General features: G+C 41.0%; 1 protein-coding gene across 3 annotated transcripts in view; it reads left to right on the plus strand.

Moving 5' to 3' along the window:
• Window positions 1-1415: 1415 nt before the first annotated feature.
• Window positions 1416-24756, plus strand: part of ARMC8 (armadillo repeat containing 8) — a 150767-nt gene continuing 127426 nt past the window's right edge. For all 3 annotated transcript variants that reach the window (XM_006846611.1, XM_006846610.1, XM_006846612.1), the window contains exon 1: window positions 1416-1785. In XM_006846611.1, the coding sequence (XP_006846674.1) occupies window positions 1741-1785 (45 nt within the window). In that variant the 5' untranslated portion in view covers window positions 1416-1740. The remainder of the gene's footprint in view (window positions 1786-24756) is intronic.

A 24756-nucleotide genomic window follows, 5' to 3' on the forward strand; every position in this document is an offset into this window, starting at 1 on the left:
ATGGCACTTAACAACAACAACATCCAAACTTTTTAAGTAACACATACAGAGATTGTTTTCTATGTTTTAGGAACGTTGGTGGCTCAGTGATTCAAACGCTCAGTTTCTGACTCAAAATTTGGCAGTTCGAATCCATCAGTCATGACAATCTGCTTCCATATAGATGTTGTTGTTGTCAGGTGTCATCGAGTCGGAACCGACTCATAGCGATCCCATGCACAGCAGAACGAAACAATGTCCGATCCTGGGGCAACCTCACTATCGCCGCCACAATCGATGCCATCAATGATGCCACCTGGCCGATCCATCTCGTTGGGGGTCTTCCTCTTTTTCTCTGACCCTCCATCTTACCCAGCGACTGTTCCCTCTTTACAATATGTCCAAAGTATGAGAGATGAAGCTTAGCCATCCTGGCCTCTTATAGATGTACAGCCTTGGAAAGTCTCTAAGGCAGTGTCACTCTGACCTATACGGTCACTATGAATATGAATGGACTTCACAGCACCGGAAGGCTTTTCTTCTACGTTTGACATATTCTAAGTGCTTTAAATTTATTGACTCGTCTGTACTCATAGGAGTCTTGATGTGGCGCTGTGGGTTAATGTGAGGAACTGCAAAGTCAGTTTGAGCCATAAGGTTGGCGGTTCAAGCTTACCAGCTACTTCTAGAAAACTCTACACAGGGTTGCTGTGGGTCGGAACCAACTCAACAGCACTAACAACAATCCTTTTACTAACAACAACAACAACAACAACTATTCTAATAGGAGTCCTGGTGTGGCTCTGTAGGATCAGTACTGGACTGCTATCCTCAAGGTTGGTGGTTTTAAACCCACCAGCTGCTCCTTAGAAACTCTATACAGGGTCGCGATGAGTCAGAATTGTCTTGGTAGCACTGAACAACAACAATTCTCATAACGTTTATCTTACAGATGAGGAAACTGAAGCATAAAATAGGTTAAGTAACAGATCAAGAGGTTGAGCAGCTGATCAAAAATAAAAACCCCAGACATTCTGTCTTTACAACACTACTCTTTAATGTGTCGGGCAGACAATGCTAAAGCAAGCCACACCTTAGCGTTGGGGCGTCAAACACTCTTATTGGTGGCAGAAGACCTGGTTCTGGGACCTGGCTTTGTTGGGTAACCTCAAGTAGACAGCCACTAATTCAGAAAAGTTTTTTCAGAGTCACAGTGTCTACACCTGTAAAATGAAGACTTTGCCAGGGTTTTGGTGAAACGAGAGAACAAAATAAAGAGTGTATGAGTGCACTTCAAACTATGTGTGTGGCTCCACATACCAGTGTTTTTTAAAAAATAAATATGAATACGTGAATCCATAAATTACTACAACGAATCAATCTGTGTATCTTGTCCAGAGCAAGACTCCTCCCCCGGAGCTCCGCCCACTGCAAGACAGGTGGGGCCGGCAGATTTTTTTTTTTCTTCTTCTTCTTCTTCTTCTGCGCATGCGGAAACCGCTGCCCGCTCCCACCACTAACCCAGGCCGAGAGTAGCTGCTGTTTCTGAGCTGACGATTCGTGAGAAGGCCTCTTGCGCGCTTCCCCTTTGCTTTCCTTTCGGCGGGCCTTTCCAGTACCTCAGCGACGTTTAGAGCGTGGCCCGTTCTCGTCTTCTCTCTTGGCTTCCTGCAGAGGTGACTGCCGTTGATTCAAGAGTTCGCTGTCGAAAGTGCCGGCCCCCGCGCCGGTGCCGGGAGCAGCCGGGTGGGAAGGCTCAAGATGGCGTGCTTATTGGAGACCCCAATCCGCATGAGCGTCCTCTCGGTGAGTGACCCGCCGCAGCTGCCCGCCCGCCGGGGAGCCCTAGCTCGCCGGGCAGCGATCCCCCAAGTGCGGCGTGCCTCCCAGGCACCACCCCCTGGGTGGCCTTCAGCTCAGCCTCGGATCGAGGAGCAAAGGAGGGTGGGTGGGCGGACGGGCGGGTGAGATAGATGAAACCCGGCCAAGCTAAAGACGTCTCCAACTCTGGAGGCTCCCACTGTTGCTCGTTCCCTGGTCGGCGTCCGGTGGACCGGGTGGGTGGTCGAGCGTATGGGCAATTGAACTGATCCAGTGGCGCGGCTTGGCTTTTGCCAAGCGCCTCTCTTGAACCTTCTCCTAGCGATGCCGCTTCTTCGGGCCGCCGCTCAGCCCGTGAGGCGCTGGGCTTGCTGCCGGCCTGGGGACGAGCTCCCACTCCGCCCCTTGAGGCTTTGGCAAGAAGAGGTGCAGGCTCCTTGGCCCCCTCAAGCCTCAGAGCTGCCAGTCCAGGTCTGTGTTGCTTTTATCACGTCCCAGCCGCCGGGCACGGGTTGGAGCTGTTTGCTTCTTAGCAACGGTATTTCGCATCAGCTGCAACGTCTCCTAGGGCTTGTGGTTATTTAAGTCCCCTTTTCTCCGCCCTACTCAGGAAGTCGCGGTTCTGAGTTTAAAGGAACTGTCTACTTCTCGCGCCTTGGTATTCCGTTTTTCTTTTAAGGAGACTCAAGCACTGCGAAAAAGAGAACCGATTTTCCCATTAGTAAATGTATTGTCATGCCGGGAAATAATACCTGGTTTTGAAAATAAATCAAAAGAAGTGAAAAGGCTTTCAATTAATGCTGCTCTTGAGAGAGCCAGGACCAGGGTGTGAAAGTTACTTGGAAATAACTTGGAAGGAATTCACTACAAAATCGATTTGTTCGATTCCGAGCATATTGGAATGCTATGGTCCATTTGCTGTTGTTGGAAATGGGTAGGCAAAGACTGGTGACCCATCTTTTAATTTTAAGTTTACAGTGCAGGCCAGCCGAACACACTGAGACGGGAGTTGGACTGTAATTTGGTGGGTTCCTGGAGTCAGTGACTCCAGCTGGTTTCTTGTTTCTTCGTTGCTGTGTCTTACTTACATGCACCCATCTAAAAGCACTGAGGACATTGTGATTCAGCAGTGTGGCACACTGGAACCTCAAAAAGGCATAGATTGACGACAATACAGTAATAATAATTTAATTTGGAGGGGGTTGGCAACAATTTTGTTCTCTAGTCCATTAACTTTTGTTTTTTTTCATTGCAACTGCGAAAATATTGTTTACCAAAATATTGGGTCAGATTAGCCCATTACTCCATCTGACTGTAATACCCAGGAATGTTTTGTGGGAAAGCAAACCAACAATGTCATTTCTTTGATTATGTTCTTAAAAAAGGGGTACGTGTCATAACTCTCTTCAGTTACCCTTTAATTATCTCATTTAGGTTTCAGTTATCCTTCAGTTCACCGGAAGCTACTTGACATTTTGTACATTGTCAACTTGTATAGTACACAAGATTGAAAGATTGCATCTACTTTAGTCTCTCAATAAATAATATAAATTATTTTTTGTAATTTATCACAGCCCCAAAGTATGGTCTTTCAGTTCATCAGTCCTAGAGCTGTGAGAACAGTGTTTTGGATAAATGCTTTAAGCTGCCTAAACTCACTTGGCTGAAATTTATCAGGACTGATTTTACTAATTTAAAGTAAAAGCTGTGCCTTTCAAAGTACTGCCCAAGGCACTACTTTTTGGACTACAGAGTGTAGGTGGAACAGAAAATAATAAGAAGAAATTATCTTGAATAGTTTAATTGAGTAGATTTCTTTAATAAGCTACCTGTTTATTGCATAAAGCCCTTGTATTGTGTACTTTCGGGAACTGAAGGATGAGAGCAGACATGTCCTCAAGGAGCTCAGAGTCTGAGGAAGACAGTAGCTTGAGAAATATAATCCGAACAACTCATTCCAACCCATCCCACTGCTGTCGAATCGACTCGTAGCAACCTTAAAGAATTGATGAGACTAAATCTTTGTGCAACTGTCTCATTTTTCTCTTATCAGAGCAACTGGTGGGTGTGAACTGCCTATCTTGCAATGTGCAGAATTCTAGTAAGGTGGGAAGTATATAAAATTTCCACCCAAGACCCTTTATACTTTTCCCCTGAGATCTCATCCACTCTCCTGACCTTAACTGTAATGGGTTCACACAAGTGCACTGCCAGCCTTGCTTTCCCCCTCCCCCCAGCAGTTAGTCTGCGTGGAGCCCTGGTGGTACTGTAGGTTAAGTATTGGGCTGCTAACCACAAAGTTGATCGTTCAAACTCACCAGCTGGTCCTCAGGAGAAAGATGAGGCAGCATGCTTCCATAAAGATTTACAGCCTCCAGCGACACCAGAGATGGAGGCAGAGATGGGGACATGGAGAGAGGGAGCAGCTGAGGACTCTAGATTCATGAAAAGATAGGGACTGAGAGCTGGCAGCCAGGGGACTGGCTTGCAGAATGTGCCCTTTGGTGGTTTAAATGATTATATATGCCTGAGTGTTTAAAAAAAGAGGTAAAATGAATAGAGAGAAATAAATACTGTTAACTGATGGTACATGGAGGGGATTATAATCATTGTAATGAAACAAAGTATATGATTTGTTGAATATAAAACTGATGATCTGCCCTGTAAACTTTCACTCAACTCACAATAAAAACTTAAAATAATAATAAAAATAGTTGTAACCTCAGAAACCCTAGAGAGCAGTTCTACTCTGATTAGTAGAGTCTAAACTGACTAGTTGGAAGTGGGTTTGCGCTTACATTTTCAGTTGTCACCCATCATATCCAGCATAGGACATTCTTTCTCCTAAGAGAAGGACTTAGTCATGACTTCATGACTTTCCATTTTCAGTTAATGGTACTTGTCCTTCAGGCATCACTCACTATAGTTCCTCCTAACTCTGACTTCTGTATCTAATCAGTCACTTAGTTCTATTGCTTCTTCATTGTTGGTGTTTCTTACAGCTTTCTGTTCCCTTGACCACACTCCCATTCAGGACATTATCATTTTGTGCTTGTTATTAAGTGCTTTTGAGTCGGTTCTGACTCATGACAACCCTTTGTAGGGTTTATGAGGCGCAACTAGTGTGTTTGAACTGTGACCTTGTAGTTAGCAGTCCAGTCCCTATGATACAGTGCCATGCCAGGACTCCATTTTATTCTTACACTATCACAAAATCTTCGTCATTATTTTTACTGCTTATTATGTCTTACTCAGTTTATGTCCATCTTCACCTTAATTTCTCTAAAGAATACTTTGAACTTGCTGCTTCCCGTTTTAAATTTGTTAATAGGTTCCTATTGGAGAGATGGTTACACTGTGGGTTGGTAACCACTAAGTCGGCAGTTCAAACCCATCAGCCACTCCATGTGAGAAAGATAGGGTTGTTTGCTTTCATAAAGACTTACAGTTTTGGAAATCCTATATAGAATTGCTTTGAGTCAGGTTGTATGGATTATGACAAGCTATGGACAACATTGAAAAGTATGAGTATTCCAGAACACTTAATTGTGCTCATGAAGAATCTGTACATGGACCAAGAGGCAGTTGTTCGAACAGAACATGGGAACACTGAATGTTTTAAAATTAGAAAGGTGTGTGACAGGATTGTATTCTTTCACCATACTTACTCAACCTGTATGCTGAGCAAATAATCCAAGAAGTTGGGTGCTATGAAGAAAAACGCGGCATCAGGATTGGAGGAAGACTCATTTAACAACCTGCGATATGCAGATGATACAACCTTGCTTGCTGAAAGTGAAGAGGACTTAAAACATTTCCTGATGAACATCAAAGGGCATAGCCTTCAGTACAGATTACAACTCAATGTCAAGAAAACAAAAATCCTTACCACTGGACCAATAAACAGCATTCTTATCAAAGGAGAAAAGATTGAAGTGGTCAAGGACTTCATTCTTCTTGGATCACCTGTGAACACTCATGGAAGCAGCAGTCAAGAAATCAAAACGACGTATGTATTGCATTAGGCAAATCTGCTGCACAAGACCTTTTTAAAGTGTTGAAGAGCAAAGATGTCAGCTTGAAGACTAAGTTGCGCCTGACCCAAGCCATTGTATTTTCGGTCACCTCATAAGCTTATGAAAGCTGGACAGTAAATAAGGAAGACTGTAGAAGAATTGATGCCTTTGAATTATGGTGTTGGAGGAGAATATTGAAAGTGCCATGGGCTGCCAAATGAACCAACAGATTGTGTTGGAAGAAGTGCAGCCAGCATGCTCCTTGGAGGCCAGGATGGTCAAACTTCGTCTCTCATACTTCGGACAGTTACTGGAGAAGAATATCATGTTTGGTAAGGTGGAGGGTCAGAGAAAAAGAGGAAGACCCCCAATGAGATGGATTGGCCAAGTGGCAGCATCGATGGACTCAAGTGTGCAACAATAGTGAGGTTGGCCCAGGATCAGGCAGTGTTTTGTTCTGCTGTGCATAAGGTCACTATAAGTAAGTACCAAGTCGATGGCACCTAACAACAACAACAACAGGAGTCAGAATCACCTCGATAAAGTGGTTTTGGTGTGGTCTTTTTATTGCAGAAAAGCTGATGTTAATATTCAGCTTTGGATTTAAGATTCTGTATCCTTTGCATCAAGGAGCTCTGGTAGCATAGTGGTTATGAATCGGGCTGCGAACTGCAAGGTTAGCAGTTCAAAACTACCAGCTGTTCCACGGGAGAAAGATGAGACTTTCTGCTCCTGTAAAGATTTACAGCCTTGGAACCCCTGTACAGGGTCGCTAGGAGTACTCCGTGGCACATAACCACCACCACCATCCTTTGTGTGAACCTCCTCTTCCGTATTAACTAACTTTCTCAGGTTGAAGTGATCTTAGGTTCTTTCAAACCCCAGTAACACTGTCTGGACATATAATAGCTTTGTATGGATTTATTCATGTCCTGTATTTTAAGTTTTTGTCATTGGGTTCAGAAATGCAGCGGTGAGCTACATAGACCTGTCTCTGCTCTTTTGGAGATTATAGCCTAATGGGGAAGTTTAATATCAAATAATCAGTTATTTGTTTGTGAATACTTATTTGTACTATGAATAAAAAATGAAAGGTATTGTGAGCACATGTAATAGGGGGAAGCTTATCATCTAACATGAGAGACAATGGGGAGAGCTAGGAAGGGTTTACGTGAAGCTATAGCTGAGAGTAAAGCATGAGTAGGAGCTAACAAGAAGTGACAGGAAAAAAGCATTTCAGGCAAAGAGAAGAACTGCTTTTGCAAGACTCTTGAGGCTTTTAATAATTATAATTCCATCTTCTCAGAAACCAGTTGCCTTCCCGTGGATTCAGACACACAGAGACCCCATTTTTGTCAGAGTAGACCTGTGTTCCCTAGGGTTTTCAATGGCTTATTATTTGGAAGTAGATTGCCAGGCCTTTCTTCTGAGGCACTCCTGAGTTAGGCAAACCAAGTATGTTAACTTAAACCAAGTTTATACCTCTCTAATGTGCTTGGCTGCTAACTGAAAGGTTGAAGTTGGAGTCTACCCAGAGGTACCTCAAAAGAAAGGTCTGGAGATCTACTTCTAAAAAATCAGGTATTGAAAACCTTTAGGAGCATAGTTCTACTGTGACACAAGTAGGGTCTCCATGAGTTGGAATCAGCTGATGGACAGCTGGTCTCAGAGTACATTAATTCAGAGTTAAGTATCTGATCTCTTTTTTCTTTTTATGCCACTATGACTTTCGTAGACTCCTGGTGTGATGCTGTAGGATAAGCACTAGACTGCGAACCACAAGATTGGCAGTTAAACCCACCAGCTGTTCCTCAGAAACCCTGTACAGGGTCCCCATGAGTCGGAATTGACTTGATGGCACTTAACAACAACAACAACATGACTTTTAGTGGGAGAACACTGGTTCCATAGAGTAAGCACTGGACTATCCACCAGTCCTGGTGTGGCGCTGTGGGTTAACGCGCCAGACCGCAAAGCCGTTTGAACTATAAGGTTGGCGGTTCAAGCTTACCAGTTGCTCTTTGGAAATTCTGTATAGGGTCGCTATGGGTCGGATCCAACTCGACGGCACTTGACAACAACAACAACAACAACAATCCGCCAGTCGCTCTGCGGGAGAAAGATGATGCTTTCTGCTCCTGCAAAAGATTTAAAGCCTTAGAAACCCTATAGGGTCACTATGAATCAGAACAACTTAATAGCATTTAATAACAGTCATTTAACAGTGACTTTTAGAACTATGTTTTGCTTATAATAGTGGTGGTTGTGTGCACTCGAATCTGTTCTAATTCATAGCAATCCTGTATGGGGTTTCCAAGGCTGTAAATCTTTACAGGAGCAGAAAGCCTCATCTTTCTCCCAGAGCAGCTGGTGGATTTGAACTGCTGACCTTGAGGTTAGCAGCCCAAAGCATAATCCAGTACACCTGGTGTGGTATGGTAGGATAAGCACTGAACTGCGAACGGCAAGACCAGCAGTTCAAACCCATCAGTTGCTCACCAGAAACCCAATAAAGGCTCACTATGAGAACTAATTCGAGGGCATTTAACATCAGCATTATACAACAGATGTTTGATTGAATCATCTTTTGAAAGTTTGATAAACACTCTGGCTCTCTTACTAGACTGTACCATGACCAACTCATATCCTTGTTTGATTTGCACATGGAATTACAGTGTTGCCCTTTTAAAAAAACGTACTCATTCTTACATTGAATTGTAAACAACTTACTTAGAAATAATTATAGATGCTCTTAAAATTGTGCAGGTAGTGGTATAGCAAGTTCCCTGTGTACTGTTACTCAGTCTTCCTACTTGGCTACATCTTATATAATTATGGTACAGTAGCAAAATCAGGAAACCTGTATTGGTCTGATGTGTGTGTCTAGATTTATATCGTTTCACCATGTGTGTATTCACGTAACCATTACTGCCATCAGGACACAGAACTGTTCTGTCACTCATGCTACCCCTTTAGCATTACTTCTCTCCCCTTACCCCCTACTGTCTTCTCCATCTCTATAATGTCATTTTCACTAATGTTGAGTCGGTTCTGAGTCACAGTGAGCCTTGTATATGGTTTCCAAGGAGTCCTGATGTGGCGCTGTGGGCTAATGAGTCAGACTGTAAAGTTGTTTGAACTGCAAGGTCGGGGTTCAAGCTCCTTGGAAACCCTATTACAGGGTCGCTATGGGTCAGAATTGACTTGATGGTCAACAACAAGGCTTGAAATCTTGGCTGGAGCCGAAAGCCTCATCTTTGTACTGTGGAGCAGCTGGTAGGCTCAAACCGCCAACCTTGTGGTTCACAGTCCAGTACTTACCCTATGGAGCCACCACACTCACCTTCAATAATGTTTTCGTTTTTATTTTTCAATAATATTACATAAATGATATCATACAATGTGTGACCTTTTGAGATTGGTGTTTATTACACATCATAATACTTTTGTGATCCATTCAGTTGTGTGTATCAAGAGTTCTTATTTATTGCTAAGTAATGATCTGTGATCTGATTACCACAGTGTAAATCATTCACCTATCATAGGACATTTGGTTTGCTTCAGGATTTTGCTTATTATAAATGGCCAGATAGCTATGCGCAATCATGTGCATGTATTTGCGTGGATAGAAGTTATTGTACCTCTGAGATAAATGCCCAGGAGTGTGATTGCTGAGTTGAACAATAAATGTACATTCAAGGAAACAACAAAACTGTTTTCCAGATTGGCCGTGATATTTTATGTACTTACCGGTTTCTTTGCATCTTTACCAACATTTGATCTTATCATTATTTTTTTATTCTAACTGTCCTTAAAAGTGTTGTTGTTGTTAAGCTCCATTGAGTCAGTTCCAACTTATAGCAACCCTATATAGGGTTTCTGAGGAGCAGATGGTGGGTTGGTGGGTTTGAACCACTGATCTTGTGATTCTCAGTCCATTGCTGATCCTACAACACCACACCAGGAGTCCTAAAGAGGATGTGGTGATAGCTTATGATAGTCATAACTTACATTTTCCTAATGTATAGTAATGTTGAGAATTTTTTTATTGCTCATTGACCATCCATGTATATCCTCTTTAGTAAAATGTCTTTTCTTGTCCTTTTGTTTATTTTCTAATTGGATTGTTTGCTTTTTTTTTTACTGTTGCATTTGAGAGCTCTTAATACATTCATGATATGAGTCATTTGTCAGATAGGTGCTTTGCAAATATTTTCTCCCAGTCTGTGGCTTGTTTTTTCATTCTCTTAAATGATTAAAAATAAAATTTGACCTAGACCTCATACCTTATAAAAATATTAACTCAAAATCTAATAGTAAAACAAAGCTTTAAGGAGAAAAATCTGCAGAACCTAAGGCTTGGTGAAAATTTTTTTAGCTATAACACCAAAGCTCATCCATCGGGAGACAGGTGGTGAGTGCCTGAGAACACACCAATATAAAATCATCAACTAAATATAAATTACACGATACTACCATGCATCATACTGATGAAGATCAAAGGCCACAGCCTTCGGTATGAATTATATCTCAATGTAAAGAAAACAAAAATCCTCACCACTGGACCAATAAACAACATTCTTGTCAACAGAGAAAAGATTGAAGTTGTCAAGGACTTCATTCTTTTTGGATCAACTATCAACACTCGTGGAAGCAGTAGTCAAGAGATCAAACGGCATATTGCATTAGGCAAAACTGCTGCACAAGACCTTTTTAAAGTGTTGAAGAGCAAAGATGTCAGCTTGAGGACTAAGGTGAGCCTGACCCAAGCCATGGTATTTTCAATATCCTCATATGCATGCAAAAGTTGAACAGTAAATAAGGAAGACCGTAGAAGAATTGGTGCATTTGAGTTATGGTGTTGGAGGAGAATATTGAAAGTGCCATGGGCTGCCAAAAGATCCAACAGATCCGTGTTGGAAGAAGTGCAGCCAGAGTGCTCCTTGGAGGCCAAGATGACCAAATTTTATCTCGCATACTTTGGACATATTGTCAGGAGGGACCAGTTGCTGGATATCATGTTTGATAAGGTGGAGGGTCAGAGAAAAAGAGGAAGACCCCCAACGAGATGGATTGGCCAAGTGGCAGCATCAATGGACTCAAGCATGGCAACAATAGTGAGGTTGGCCCAGAATGGAACAGTGTTTTGTTCTGCTGTGCATAAGGTCACTATGAGTCGGTAGTGACTCTATGGCACCTAACAACAACAATCATGCTTCAGAGAAAACAATTTCAGTGTACACAGTCAAGACAGAGTGCTTCAGACTAGTGACCAAAATACAGAATCAGAAAATATAACACCAAAAATGATATCAGAACAACTTGATAAGGAATTTAAAAGAATACTAGTTAGGCAACTTCAAAAGATTGAGAGAATGATTGAGAGAACTACAGGAGAAATCCAAGAAAAATTAGACAAAACTATAGAAAAATCCAGGAAACAAACTGACAGAATAAATGGAAAACTGAGAACCATGCAAAATTGCAATTTGAAAGTTAGATTATTGACACTAAGAGTTCATAAATAGATAATACATGTAAAGGGCCAGGAAGTAGAATGAGCCAAGGGAAGGCCAAATTACTGAGTTTGAAGACATGTTTCTCAGTATTCACCTGTTGAACAATAATCCAAGATTCTATTATGCCATGGATTCTATGAAGAAGAATGGCATTAGGATTAGAGGAAGACTCATTAACAACCTGTGGTATGCAGATGACACAACCTTGCTTGCTGAAAGTGAAGAGGACTTAAAGTACATGTTGATGAAGAATAAATAAATTCATGTTGGATGAAGTAGCCAGAACACTCCTTGGAAACCAGGATGGCAAGATTTGGTCTCTCATACTTCAGACATGTTATTAGGAGGGACCAATCACAAGAGACATAATGCAGACTGCAACCTGAGACTAGCATATATGACAATATCATCTAGACTCAGCCCAGATATAGGCATATGCAAAGTAAAACAGACCTATTAAGACTGAAAATAAACAACAAAAGGTACGATTGCAACAACAACCAACCAACCAACCAAACAAACAAAAAACCCATAAAGTAAAAAGAGGGAATAATCCAGTTACAGGACTTCCAAATGAAGAAGAAATCAAATAAATTTCCAGGAAAAAGAAATAAAATAAGCCTGTTAAATGCTGGCGAGTTGGTTCCCACTCATAGTGACCCTGTATAGGGTTTCCAAGGAGTAGCTGGTGAGCTTGAATTGCCAACCTTGCGGTTCAAACCAACTTTGCTGGCCAGTGCATTAACCCACAGTAGCACATCAGGACTTCAAGCCTAACTATAACCCTAAAATTAACCTAGCCATACTCCTAGTCCTAGCCCAACCCCTACCCCTAACACTAACCTTAGTCTTAACCGAAACTCTTAACACTAACCCTAATCCTAACCATAACCCTAGCACTAAACAAAATCCTAGGCCTACCCTAAACCTGTTAAGTGACTCATAGTGACCCACTGTAGGGTTTCCGAATAGTGAGTGACTGGTGATCTTAAAACCGCCAACCTTGAGATTCAAACTGACTTTGCAGTCCAGCATATTATCTCACAGTGCTACACCAGGACTTCAGTCTAAACCTAGCTATATTCTAACCCTAACTCTTACTCCTTACTTCCCCCCCAAAAGAAAATGGAAAATTTCCATGAACTTTTCAGAGCTCCCTTTATATTAATTTCTTCTCTATTATATGGACAGCTTCTGACAATAACTAGACTTTTTGTTTTCTGTGATGTTAAACCCAAATTTCAAATATGCATAAGTGTAGTCTCCTTGATTTTTAATAATAAATTCAAGATAATATCTAGCCAGCACATTTTAAAGTTTCCCATTCATTTACTTACAAAGCACCAGTAAGTAAATTCAGAAAATGGTTATATCAGGTTAGGTCCTAAAAGAAAGGAATCCGTATGAACTTCCTGATCTTTAATGGCAATTCATGAAGCATGGAAGAAACTAGACTAATTGTTCAGTTTCCCAGCCATCTTGTTGTGTCTTTATGGAAGATAGCCACATATTCAGACAGTGAGTGCTTAAGAAGTTTTTTAAGCTTTGTCAAAATCAGAAATATATTAGGGTACTGTTTTCAAATTCATTAACTCTCTTTGTCCTCTCCCATTCTCATTAAATTTTCAAATCCTTGGTTTTCCAGGACCAAGGAGCTTCAGGGACTCTGACTAGTATCTTTTTGATTTCTGATTTGGCAGTTTTGCTTTAGTGTAAAGATAGGTGGTAGTCAATGAAGGAAAATTCCTGCTACATCCTGGAAATAGAAGAACTTGTCTTCATTCGGTAGTGGTGCTGTGAGCCCAGGGACTGTTTAGATAGGAATTCAAGGGATTGCAAATAAGAGCTGTTTTACATAAACAACCCTGACATGTCACTTGTCCTGTGTGGTACTGTAGCATAATCACTGGACCACAAGGTCAGCTTGAACCACGAGGTCAGTGCTTCAAAGTCACCAGATGCTCTTCTATGAGAGGGAAATGACTCAACGGCATTTAACAACAACTTGTCACATTGATAAAGGAAAGTAATTTTGACCTCATTCCATAAAATTGGACAAATAAAAGAGTTAACTGTATTCTCTGGCATATTCATGATATAGTTATGAGGAATGAGACAGTGTTAGACTTTCTGTTAAAAATGGAAAGTTATGGTCCATTGAGAGGAGTTCCTAGCGGTGCTTCTAACCAGTTTTTTTGTAGTTCAGTCGTGGCTGATGAAGTGATACCTGAATGGTCCCGAATTTGTAAAATATGGGTGTACTGGAATGATAACCAGAACAGGAAAAATTACCAGTAGACACCCTGCTAGAAACTAAGTTTCCCTGTTAGAAAACAAGGGCAGCTTTTAAAGCAGAGCTGCCCAGGCTCTTGACTGGCAGACTTGGAAACAGCACAGCTTTGCTCAAACATGGCAGCTAACCACGTCGCTTTGAATGTGTGTCAATCTTCGCAGTCCTAGCGATAATTCAATCTCCCAAATGCAGCTCATTACCCTGCATAAAGTTTCTGAGAACCAGCTGGTAGGTTTGAACCACTGACCCTGCAGTTAGTAGTCCAGTGCTTATCCAATAGCAAGTACTTCCCAAGTCTCCATTCCAAGATTCTAACCTGTAATTTTTTCCCTTCCAGCTATCAGTTCACCCTGGTTTTGAAGATTTGGGTCCATTCCAGTTTCACTTTGTCAGCCATGATAGAACTGTTTGAACCATTTTGCAAGCCTCGTTTCTAATTCCATACCTTAAACTTAACCCACTGCTGTTGAGTTGATTCTGACTCATCGCTACCCTGTAGGACAGTAGAACTAGTCCTGTCGAGTTTGTAAGGCTGTCATCCTTTACCGAACCAGGCTGCCACATCTTTTTCCTGTCAAGTGGCTGGTGGATTCCAGTTGCTAATATGTTGGCTAGCTGTCATACACTTTAACCACTGCATTACTGTGGTGGTTGTATGCTGTGGAGTCTATTCCAACTCATTTGTTGTTGTTGTCAGGTGCCATCGGGTTGGAACCGACTCATAGCGACCCCATGCACAGCAGAACGAAACAATGTCCAATCCTGGGCCAACCTCACTACCGCTGCCACACTTGAGTCCATCAATGATGCCACCTGGCCAATCCATCTCGTTAGGGGTCTTCCTCTTTTTCTCTGACCCTCCACCTTACCCAGCATGACATCCTTCTCCAGCGACTGTTCCCTCCGGACAATATGTCCAAAGTAGGAGAGACGAAGCCTAGCCATCCTGGCCTCCAAGGAGCATTCTGTCTGCACTTCTTCCAAAACAGATCTGTTGGTTCTTTTGTCAGTCCATGGCACTTTCAATATTCTCCTCCAACACCACAACTCAAAGGCATTAATTCTTCTACGATCTTCCTTATTCACTGTCCTGCTTTCGCATCCATATGAGACTATTGAAAACACCATGGCCTGGGTCAGGCACACCCTAGTCCTCAAGCTGACATCTCTGCTCTTCAACACTTTAAAAAGTTCTGTGCAGCAGATTTACCCAATGCAATACGTCGTCTGTTCTCTTGACTGCTGCTTCTGCGAGTGTTGATAGTTGATCCAAGAAGAATGAAGTCCTTGACAACTTAAATCTTTTCTCCATTGATAAGAATGTTGTTTATTGGTCCAATGGTGAGGATTTTTGTTTTCTTGACACTGAGATGTAAATTCCAACTCATAGTGACCCTGTATAGGCTTTCCGGGAGTGTAAGTCCTTACGGGAGTGGAAAGCCTCATCTTTCTCTCATGGAGCACCTGGTGATCTCAAACTGCTGATGTTGCCATTAGCAGCCCAGCGGTGTACTCACTACCCTACCAAGGCGCCTTCTGCATTACCATAGGAGGATGTATTAGTAATTGGAGGCGTTTACATCTAAAAAATTTCTATAAAACACATGCATATTTTGTCTTCGGTGTTTTAAAAACTTTATTAGCCTTTAAAGTGTTGACTGATAGGACAAAAGGAATGAGGGAAAAGAAAGAGTCCAGAATAATTCCTAGGATTTTATATTTTGCATCTTTGTTGTATTATCTTCTGAGTTTTTTTTAAGATTAAGAAAGGAATATGTTATGGGAGTGAGGAGGAAGAATGAGTTTAGTTTTGGATGCATTCTGTTTGAACTGTTTTCAAGATATCCATTTAGAGGTGTGTGGTACTTGCTATGTTGTTGTTGTTGTTAAGTGCCGTCGAGTCGGTTCCGACCCATAGCGACCCTGTACAGGGTTTCCGAGGGTGTAAATCCTTACGGGAGTAGAAAGCCTCATCTTTCTCCCACGGAGCGGCTGGTAGTTTTGAACCGCTGACCTTTAGGTTCGCAGCCCGATTCGTAACCACTACGCTACCAGAGCTCCTTGCTATAGGAGACTGCTAAATGCAGGGTCAGTGGTTCAAACCCATCAGCTGCTTCTCAGAAACCCTATACAGGGTCACTGTAAGTCGGAATCAACTTGACGGCACTTAATAACAAAAATTATGTTGTTAGGGCTGTCAGGTTGTTCTGACCCGTAGTGACTCTATATAAGGTTCCGAGGAGTGGCTGGTGAGCTTGAATCACCAACTTTGTGTTTCAAAACGACTTTGCAGTCCAGCACAGTAATTCACAGCGCCATACCAGTCCTCCAATACATAGTTGGATATAAAAGTCAAGCACAGTACGTCTCCAGGTTACAGATATCTGATTTAGAAACTATTCCTACTTGTCCTTTAACATTATGTAAATTTGTCCTAGCTTTGAAACAATGGAACCAACTTCTCTGGCAACTAATTCTTTATCTCAACTACCTTCATTGGTTTCACTTGCAATATTTAAACATCAAAGTAGGCCTAAATAAGAACAGTACGCACCTGTTTCTACTTACCTACAAATTCTTTTTAAAGACACAGGAAAGGATCTTCCTAACACAGGGACTGCCTGCACTTAGATCTGCTTGGTGATCATTATTTGGAAGTCAGCAGCATATAAATCAGTGGCTCTTAACATTTTAAAGAGAAGAGTCTTGACACTTCAGAAAAAAAAATATGCCTAAAATATCACATAATTCAAGAGGTTTATGGAGTCGCTGAAATCTCTATGTCGATCCCAGATTTAAAATGCCTATTCTTAACTCTGTACAAGGTTTCTGTGAGCCAGAACTGATTTGATGGCACTTAACAACAACAGTTCTTTACTCGGAGCCTTGCAGTGGCATTGTAGGATAAGCAAAGTCGGTTTGAACCACAAGGTTGGCAGTTCAAACTCACCAGCTGTGCCTTGGAAACCCTATACAGGGTCGCTGTGAGTCAGACCTACTGGGCGGCACTTAACAAGAACGCACTTTACTCATCCAAATGTTAGTTACAAAAACATATATATTAAGGTAAAAAAGGTCATTTAAAATCATTTTGGAATAGTAAAAAAATATATAACAATTTAAAAACTCATGTAGGGTATCATGAAGAGCTGTAATCTCTTGCTTAATGTATGCCAGTGATCTACAAGGTATGCTGAGTTGAAAGAAAGGGCTTTGTGGAGCAGGCTTGGGTTCCATAGCAGGGTTAGCTGGAGATTCAAGTTAGAACAAATTAAGGCTATTGGAGCCTATTGGGACAGACAAAGACCAGAAGTGGCCCCACGATACTAGATGTTTGTGACAGACGGGCTACAGTGTGAATGACAGGTCAGATAGATTCTGAACAGTACCATAATGGGAAATCAAATGTCAGAAACAGAGACAGGCTGAGGACTAAGTCTGATCAAGCACCATGGATAGCTCCAAGGCAAGCATCTTCATGCCTGTAAGAACCTGAAGCAAATAAAGCTGTTTTTTACCTGTTTGGTTGTACCATGAAAGATGGTACCCAGGTTCTCTAAGTCATTACACGATTGCAGCCTTCAATAATAATTATAATAATGTAAACTTTTCTTGTGATCCAGATTGATACCACACCTGTATTTGAATAACTGTACACTCTATTGTTATGCCAGGATTGAGAAGTAGGCACTTGAACGCATCCAAATGATTTCCTGGGCCATCTTACTATCTTGATAGCCTTGTAAATGAATCTTAGTGAACTCAGAGAATATCTCCAGGTCTGTAAAAATCTTTACAATCTTTGTCCCTTCCTAAATGTTCACGAGAGATGGTTCTTGTGCCCTTAGACTTCCAGAAATCATTAGTTCATTTACTGTATCTGGAGGAATCTCTTCTTGGTCTTCTGTTATCAGACATTTTCATAGATACCAAAAAGAAATAAGACTTAGAGTAAAAGAATAGAATTTAATAGTGAGAAGAAACCTTAAAGTTCATCTGGGTCCAGATAGCTCTTGTGATTTGTACTGTACACCCACTCCTCACTTATCAACAGGTTCACCTTCCACAAGACCAGATCGTTGTGCAAATCCCATCATTTTGCAAAAGCTAAGGATTTTTTTCTGTTTAGTCCATCCAATTGTTGATATATATATATATATATATATATATATATATTTAATTTATAAACTATGATCATGGAAATAATGTTGTTAAGTGCCATTTAGTTGGTTCCAACTCATATAGTGACCCTGCTTAGGATTCTGAGGAGTGGCTGGTGGGTTTGAACTGTCAATGTTGTGGTTAGCAGCTCAGTGCTTATCCTACAGTGTAGTAGAAATAACAACAACTGAAATATACTGATGGGCTCATCATTGTTCCAAGTCTTTAGGCCTTGTTCCTCTGTGGAGGAGGAGGATTAGAGATAAAGCTGGATCCACGGCTTAACCATTTCACCTTCCTCCTGTGCTGGGCCAGAGCTTCCCTAATGGAACCGTCTTTAGGGCTCCACATCCACCCCAGCAAAGTGACTGTTCTGCTCTCCTGACTTGTTGAGTCACCAAGAACTAGGGGCTTCTGTGAGGGCTCTCAGAGCCTGGCTACATACCTGTCCCCACCAAGGCTGAATCTTCGGGCCTAATTCTGTTCTCTTTGGATGTCATTAAACTTGTATGCATTTCTTCCAAACACCCTCTTCAAAGCCTCATTCTTTCCTCCTCTCCCACCCCACAGTAATTTAGAGCTCCAGGCACCCAGAATAGGTACCCGCTGTCTCAGTGCTGCCTGTGTGTCCACCCAGAGGCTGTGGTCACAGGAGGCTGGTCTGGGTAGAAGCCGGGTGCAGCACTCCCACCAGCAGGAGAGTGGAGGGTGTGGGGCAGCATTGCCTATTTTCCCGTAGGCTACCTTTAGACCCTCTTGTAAGAAGACTTTGAAGTAATTTTTACTCTGCCTGCTACCTTATTAATGTGCAAAATATTTAGGTATTAGACTTTTACTGTTGTGAAGAATGTAAAATGATAGATAAGTGAGATAGTTGACAAATGAGTATAAAGCACAAGGTTGGTTTGAACCACAAGGTCAGTGGTTTAAACTCACCAGCCACTTCTTAGAAACCCTATATATACTGTGTCTCTATGAGTCAGAACCAACTCGATGGCACTTAACTGTTGTTATTAGGTGTTGTCCAATTGGTTCTAAGTGACTAGTGTCCTATAAGAAAAACCTGCCTCCTTTGCTGTTCCCACATCGTTATGTTTGAGTGAAAAGTTCTTAAGTGCAGTTGAGTTGGTTCCAACTCATAGCGACTCTATATAGGATTTCCATGGAGCAGCTGTTGAATTTGAACTGCTGACCTTGGGGTTAGCAGTCCAGTGCTTATCCAACAGTGCCTGAGTAAAAACATACATACTAAATTGTTTCTAGTTTCTCTGACTACCAAAATATGTCTATAGCAATTGTTGAAATTACACATGGAACATAGGACTGTATTGTTGTATCAATTCAGTTCCAACTCATAGCGACCCTGTATATGGTTTCTGAAGAGTGGCTGGTGGATTTGAACTGACAAACCTTGTGGTTAGCGCTACAGTGTTTATTCTACAATGCCACACCAGGATATATAATATACTTCAAAAAAAAAAGTAAAAAGCTAGTCTTCACATCCCTTTTTGCCTAACTGTACTTTGATTATGGAGTCTTACACTTGGTGTAGCGCTGTAGGATAAGCACTGGACTGTTAACCACAAGATCATTGGTTCAAACCCATCAGCCAATCCTCAGAAACCTTATACAGGGCTGCTATGAGTCGGAACTGACTCAATAGTATTGGACAATAACACAATTATGGAAGAAACCTGCAAATCTCAAGCTCATCTTTGTCAAGCTCATTTTTTATTGGGGAAACTGAAAAACCAAAGAGGCTGATTTGCCCACTGTCATAGAGTGTCAGAGGTCTCCAAATGCCTAGTTAAAAAAAATTTTTCTGTGCCTAGCCGTAACATTTATTTTCTAACAATGAGTATTGATTAATTTACCGTTTATTTAAAAATACTCTTAACATGTAAATCTGATCTTAATTTGATTATTTATGAATAATTCAGGGTTACCTATTGTGGAACTGTAGGATAGTCACTGAAGGAACCACAAGGTTTGTTCAAACTCACCAGCTCAGAACCGACTTGATAGCACTTACTAACAACAACCTCTTATCCAAGTGTGTAAAATTAAAAAAATTATACATATATATTTAGTTAATATATTTTGAGGTTAAAACATTGTATTTTAGGAATCTTACTGTCTTACGTATGTCACATTCTATACTGATGGAACCCACCAGAACTATGAAGTGTGAAACTAGCCACACTTGATATTAGAGTCTATAGAAAAGCAGGGCTCTGATTCAGTCTGGGGAGGGAAGGTGTTGTGGACCTCTAGAAATACCAAAGAATGAATCCCATGAGAAAAAAATTTAATGATAAAAATTGCTACCAAAATACTGTGTGGATTTAAAAAGAATTGATGTTTGAATCAGACTGAGTCCTGTGAGAACAGAAGTTTACTAGAATACAAAAAGCAAAAACTAAAATCAGCCCCCACCCCTCTCAGAATCCCCAGTCTTCTCATCTCTTCTTCTGGAGGCAGGTGAGAATTGCAGAATTCATAGGGAAGACGTGATAGCTGTCTGTAAGTAAAAGGTTGGTCTTTGTTGGTAGTATTATCTTTTTTTGTGTTGCTCCAGGACAAGGTAGTTTTTTCACCCCCTCCAAATTAGGAGAGAACTGTCTGACAGTTTTGTTTACTAATGAAGTCAAATGATCTCTCTGCCAGAGAAATACTGTGTATCATTATAATTCTTCGGGAAGAGCGAAGTGGTGTTTAAGATTTTGTGACATTCATTATCCTACCAGAGCATAGCTAGAACAAACGGGGAGAAGTAAGTTTTGATATTAAGGCATAGTTTAGTAAAATGATGCTTTAAAAAGTACTGTTTTGTGATATTCTGCATTGTGACAGCCCTAATTGCTCTAGGAACAAGTATAACACATCAAGTGTCCCAGGGTTTTAAAATGAATAATTGTGCATTTGAGAATTCTCTGAGCAGTGTACTTATATGGCATTTCAGAACATTGTAAAAGTGACAAAAGAAAATGGTTTTTGAACTGAGGATTTTCGAGATACTAGAAAATGAATTTTTGGTTTCTCTTTGTTTTTGGAGATGAGAAAGAGGTTCTAGAACTCCTCGTAAACTGGACCATTAAGAGTTGTTTCAGTTAGTGTTTCCAATCATCTCAGATGCCACACCCCTTACGGCATATCCTTTGTAGTGCTTCCTTGACTCTCCCGAAGTGAATTTCATAAAGATAGATTGTTGTTGTTGTTAAGTGCCGTCGGGTAGGTTCTGACTCAGTGACCCTGTATAGGGTTTCTTAGGAGCGGCTGGTGAGTTTGAACCACTGACCTTGCCTTTCAAACTGACCTTGAGGTTGAGTGCTTATCCTATGGTGCCTTATATCCTCAAATGTGACTTTTGGCGTAATGCCTCATCTGTAATAAGGAAGAAAGTACATGGATGCTAATTTATAATATCACTTAAATACAAAATTCTCAGGTAAAGGAGCTCTGGTAGCATAGTGGTTGAGAGTTGGGCTGCTCACCTCAAGGTCTGCAGTTCAAAACTACCAGTCGTACCACAGGAGAAAGATGAGGCTTTCTTTCTTTCTTTCTTTTTTTTTTTTTTAATGTTTATTGTGAATTATGTGATAGTTTTCATGGGAGAACATTAGCTTTACATTCATCCTATCATGTATCATTTATTGCCCCTCCATGCATCATCAACCAACCAAAGGATATACCCTGCAAGCCTGACCCCCGGTCATCTGCACACAGCCCCTCTCCCTCTCTGGGCCTTGAGTCCCCAGCTTCTCCATCTCTCCACATCATCGTCTCTGCCTCCATCTCTGGCGTCACTCCCCTACTTTTGCTACGAAACGTCCACCTTTGCATTTCCAGCCCTCACAATCAGTCCTGATAACAGTTATTTACCATTGTACCACAAGGGACCTATCTCCATCTCCTTTCATTAGTCCCGCCCAGACAGATTGGAGATTGGATAGTACTCTGGAGATTCTACCTTCCTCCACACCCTCTGGATCTAGGCTCCCTCTTGAAAGCTTGTAAGCCAGTCACTTCTTGCCTTTGTAGCCTCCCCTCCCCCCATTTTGGGTAGCCGATGTCCAAGTTGCCCATCCCTGTTTACTCTGTGTATGGAGGGGGTGAGAATGATCCTTGCAATAAAGATTTATTCCCTCTTTTGAGCTACTGAATCCATAGGTGTAGGTCAAGTTCATCTAATTGTATCAGGTTACTCTTTTTTTTTAACCTCTTCTTTCTTCTGGTTGAGCTTTGATCAGTCATTGAAGCCAGGTCAAGTGGGTATTATCTGCAGGTGTGGGTGTTCTTATGCATATGCCCTCTGAAAGATGAGGCTTTTTGTTCCCATAAAGATTTACAGCCTTGGAAACCCTAGACAGGGTCACTGTGAGTCGGAACCGACTTCACATCACATAACCATGAGCATCACTATATTAGAAAGAACTAATCAAGTAGTGATATCTTTGCAAATGACTATGAATGTGACAGATAACAGGTATGCCGAAATGGTTTAGTAACCTTTTAAAGTATGACTTTCTGAAATGAACAATTTTTAGTAAAGCTCCTAACAAGTAGGGTACATAAATGGGTTGCGTTCTTGGAAAGCTGTTTATTAAAACAGTGCAAAGCATACTTTGTGTTTATATGTAAAATGCAATTAGATTCTAGGCTCAGAAAATTATAAACAGGCTTTTCAGTGACTTGACTAGATAATGGAAAGTCTTGTAGTCCCATGTATTACAGGCCAGCTAGCATCACTACTCTTGCAAACTAGACATCAGTAGCACCTACTGTCATTGTGATAGCCAGAATCACTTCCACAGATTTACAGAATGTGTCCTAGTGAGTAAGGAGCCCTGGTGGCTCTGTGAGTTAGGCACTGCGCTGTTAACCACAGGATCAGTGGTTCATACCCACCAGCCACTTCTTTTCAATGAAGCTGTCTGCTTCTGTAGAGGTTTACAGTCTTGGAAATCCTATATGGGATCCTTATGAGTTGGAATTGACTCGATGGCAGTAGGTTTAGTTTTTTTTATATCCTAGGGCACTACCCCTGTTTAGAGCTTCTGAGTAGTTGTGTATCATAGTATAGCAACGCCCTCTTTCTCTCCTGCAATTTCCCTCTTCCCAAAGTATGGTTATAGTATTAGGACATGGAAGCAGAGGGTACTATTAAACATTTTGTTCATCACGTGTTTATGCTGTGTAACTCATTTATTGTGTTTATTCTTTTCATCTCTTTCCCTTTGTTGAATTACTAGCTCTGAAAATCTGGGGTGGTTTTTTGTTTGTTTGTTTTTAAGTCTTTACTCATTGCCTAAGGAGCTCTGGTAGCGTAGTGGTTACAAATGGCCGGCAAACTTCAAGGTCAGCAGTTTGAAACTACCAGCCGTACCGCAGGAGAAAGATGAGGCTTTCTGCTCCCGTAAAGATTTACAGCCTCGGAAACCCTGTACAGGGTCGCTATGAGTCGGAACCGACTCCATGGCACATAACCACCACCACCACTCATTGTCTAGAAGAGTGCTTACATAGGTATTTAAATATTTAATGACTGCAGAATTAGAGAATATAACTTAAGCATTTTTTTTGTTTCCTTCCACCTGTATTCTATAGTGTCATGATACTAAATTGCAATTTTATTTCTGCAACACATATTGCTTCAAAACTTTTTGCATGTGGTGGTCTCTGCCTCCGAAGTCCTTTTTGGTTTTGTCTTTTCTCTCTTTTTCACTTGGCAATTTATACTAGTCTTTCTCATTAATCTTTCCCACTGCTTAGACATCACCTCCAATCCCACTCCTAACTTTGGTTCATTGTATCTTCTTGCAGATTGTCTTTTTTACCTTGTCCTGCTTTTATGGTTGCATTTACTACTCTGTATGGTAACTTAATTGCTTACATGTCTGTTTCCTTCTGTGCTGTGAACCCTGGAGGATAACGGTTTCTTTCTCTTTCCAGCATAATACCTGATAAATTGAAGGTATTCATATACTGAATTTTAGCTTAAAATCGTTTTTAAAGGAATCTTTATAAAGATCAGACATTCTATTTGTGTGTAACAGTGCTGAGTGGTGAACATTTATGAACCATTTTCCTTATGGAATCAGAGCTCCCCAGTGGAGCTAAAGTGCACATCAATTAAGTGGGAAATTCTCTGTAACGGATTAAATATTATTAATAATAAATATTTGTTAGCGGTCTCCCTTTCCTTTTTGAGTTTATTATATGGGAGAGAGAATAGTAAATGTACTACTTCTCGAAGGTATCTTTGTATTCTTAACAGTGATTTTATATTCTCTCTGGGTCCGTGGTAACATCTATAGTAATAATGGAAGTCAGTGATAAAAACTTTGTGAATTATTACTTTATACATTTTTTTCTTCAGCATTTAAAAAAAAAAATCGAGTGATGACAGTTTAGAGTTTCAAGGTCAGCATTCAGCTGCTTCTTTATTTCTTGCTAAGTTCTGAGTGTAAAGTGCTGCTAGGTGAGATATCCTTGAATAACTAGGCTTTAACCATGGATTCCTGGTGTGGCATTGTAAGGTAAGCACTGGACTGCTGACTGCTAGCTCACCATCTTAAACCTATTATCTATCCTCTCCTCAAAAACCTGTACAGGATTGCTATGAGTCTGAACTGACTTGACAGCTTGTTGATACCACCACCACCAACATGGGTATGAATAACATATAGTACAGTTGTCTAAGCGATTATATCTTTTGTCCAAAAACAGAATTTTCCTGAAATTGGTATTTGTTTGGTTGCTTTTACCATTTACCAGACGTTTTTCTTTATGTTATCTATCTCATTTGTTCTATACTCTGAGATATGTAATAGTCTTACCATTTTTTTTTTTTAATGTTTTATGTGAATTATATGATAGTTTACATGGGAGAACTTTAGTTTTACATTCATTCCATTGTATATCATCTCACTGCCATGGTTCCAATCCCCTCCATGCATCCTCAACC

Source organism: Chrysochloris asiatica, unplaced genomic scaffold (assembly GCF_000296735.1).
Source record: "Chrysochloris asiatica unplaced genomic scaffold, ChrAsi1.0 scaffold00028, whole genome shotgun sequence".
Classification (NCBI taxonomy): domain Eukaryota; kingdom Metazoa; phylum Chordata; class Mammalia; order Afrosoricida; family Chrysochloridae; genus Chrysochloris; species Chrysochloris asiatica.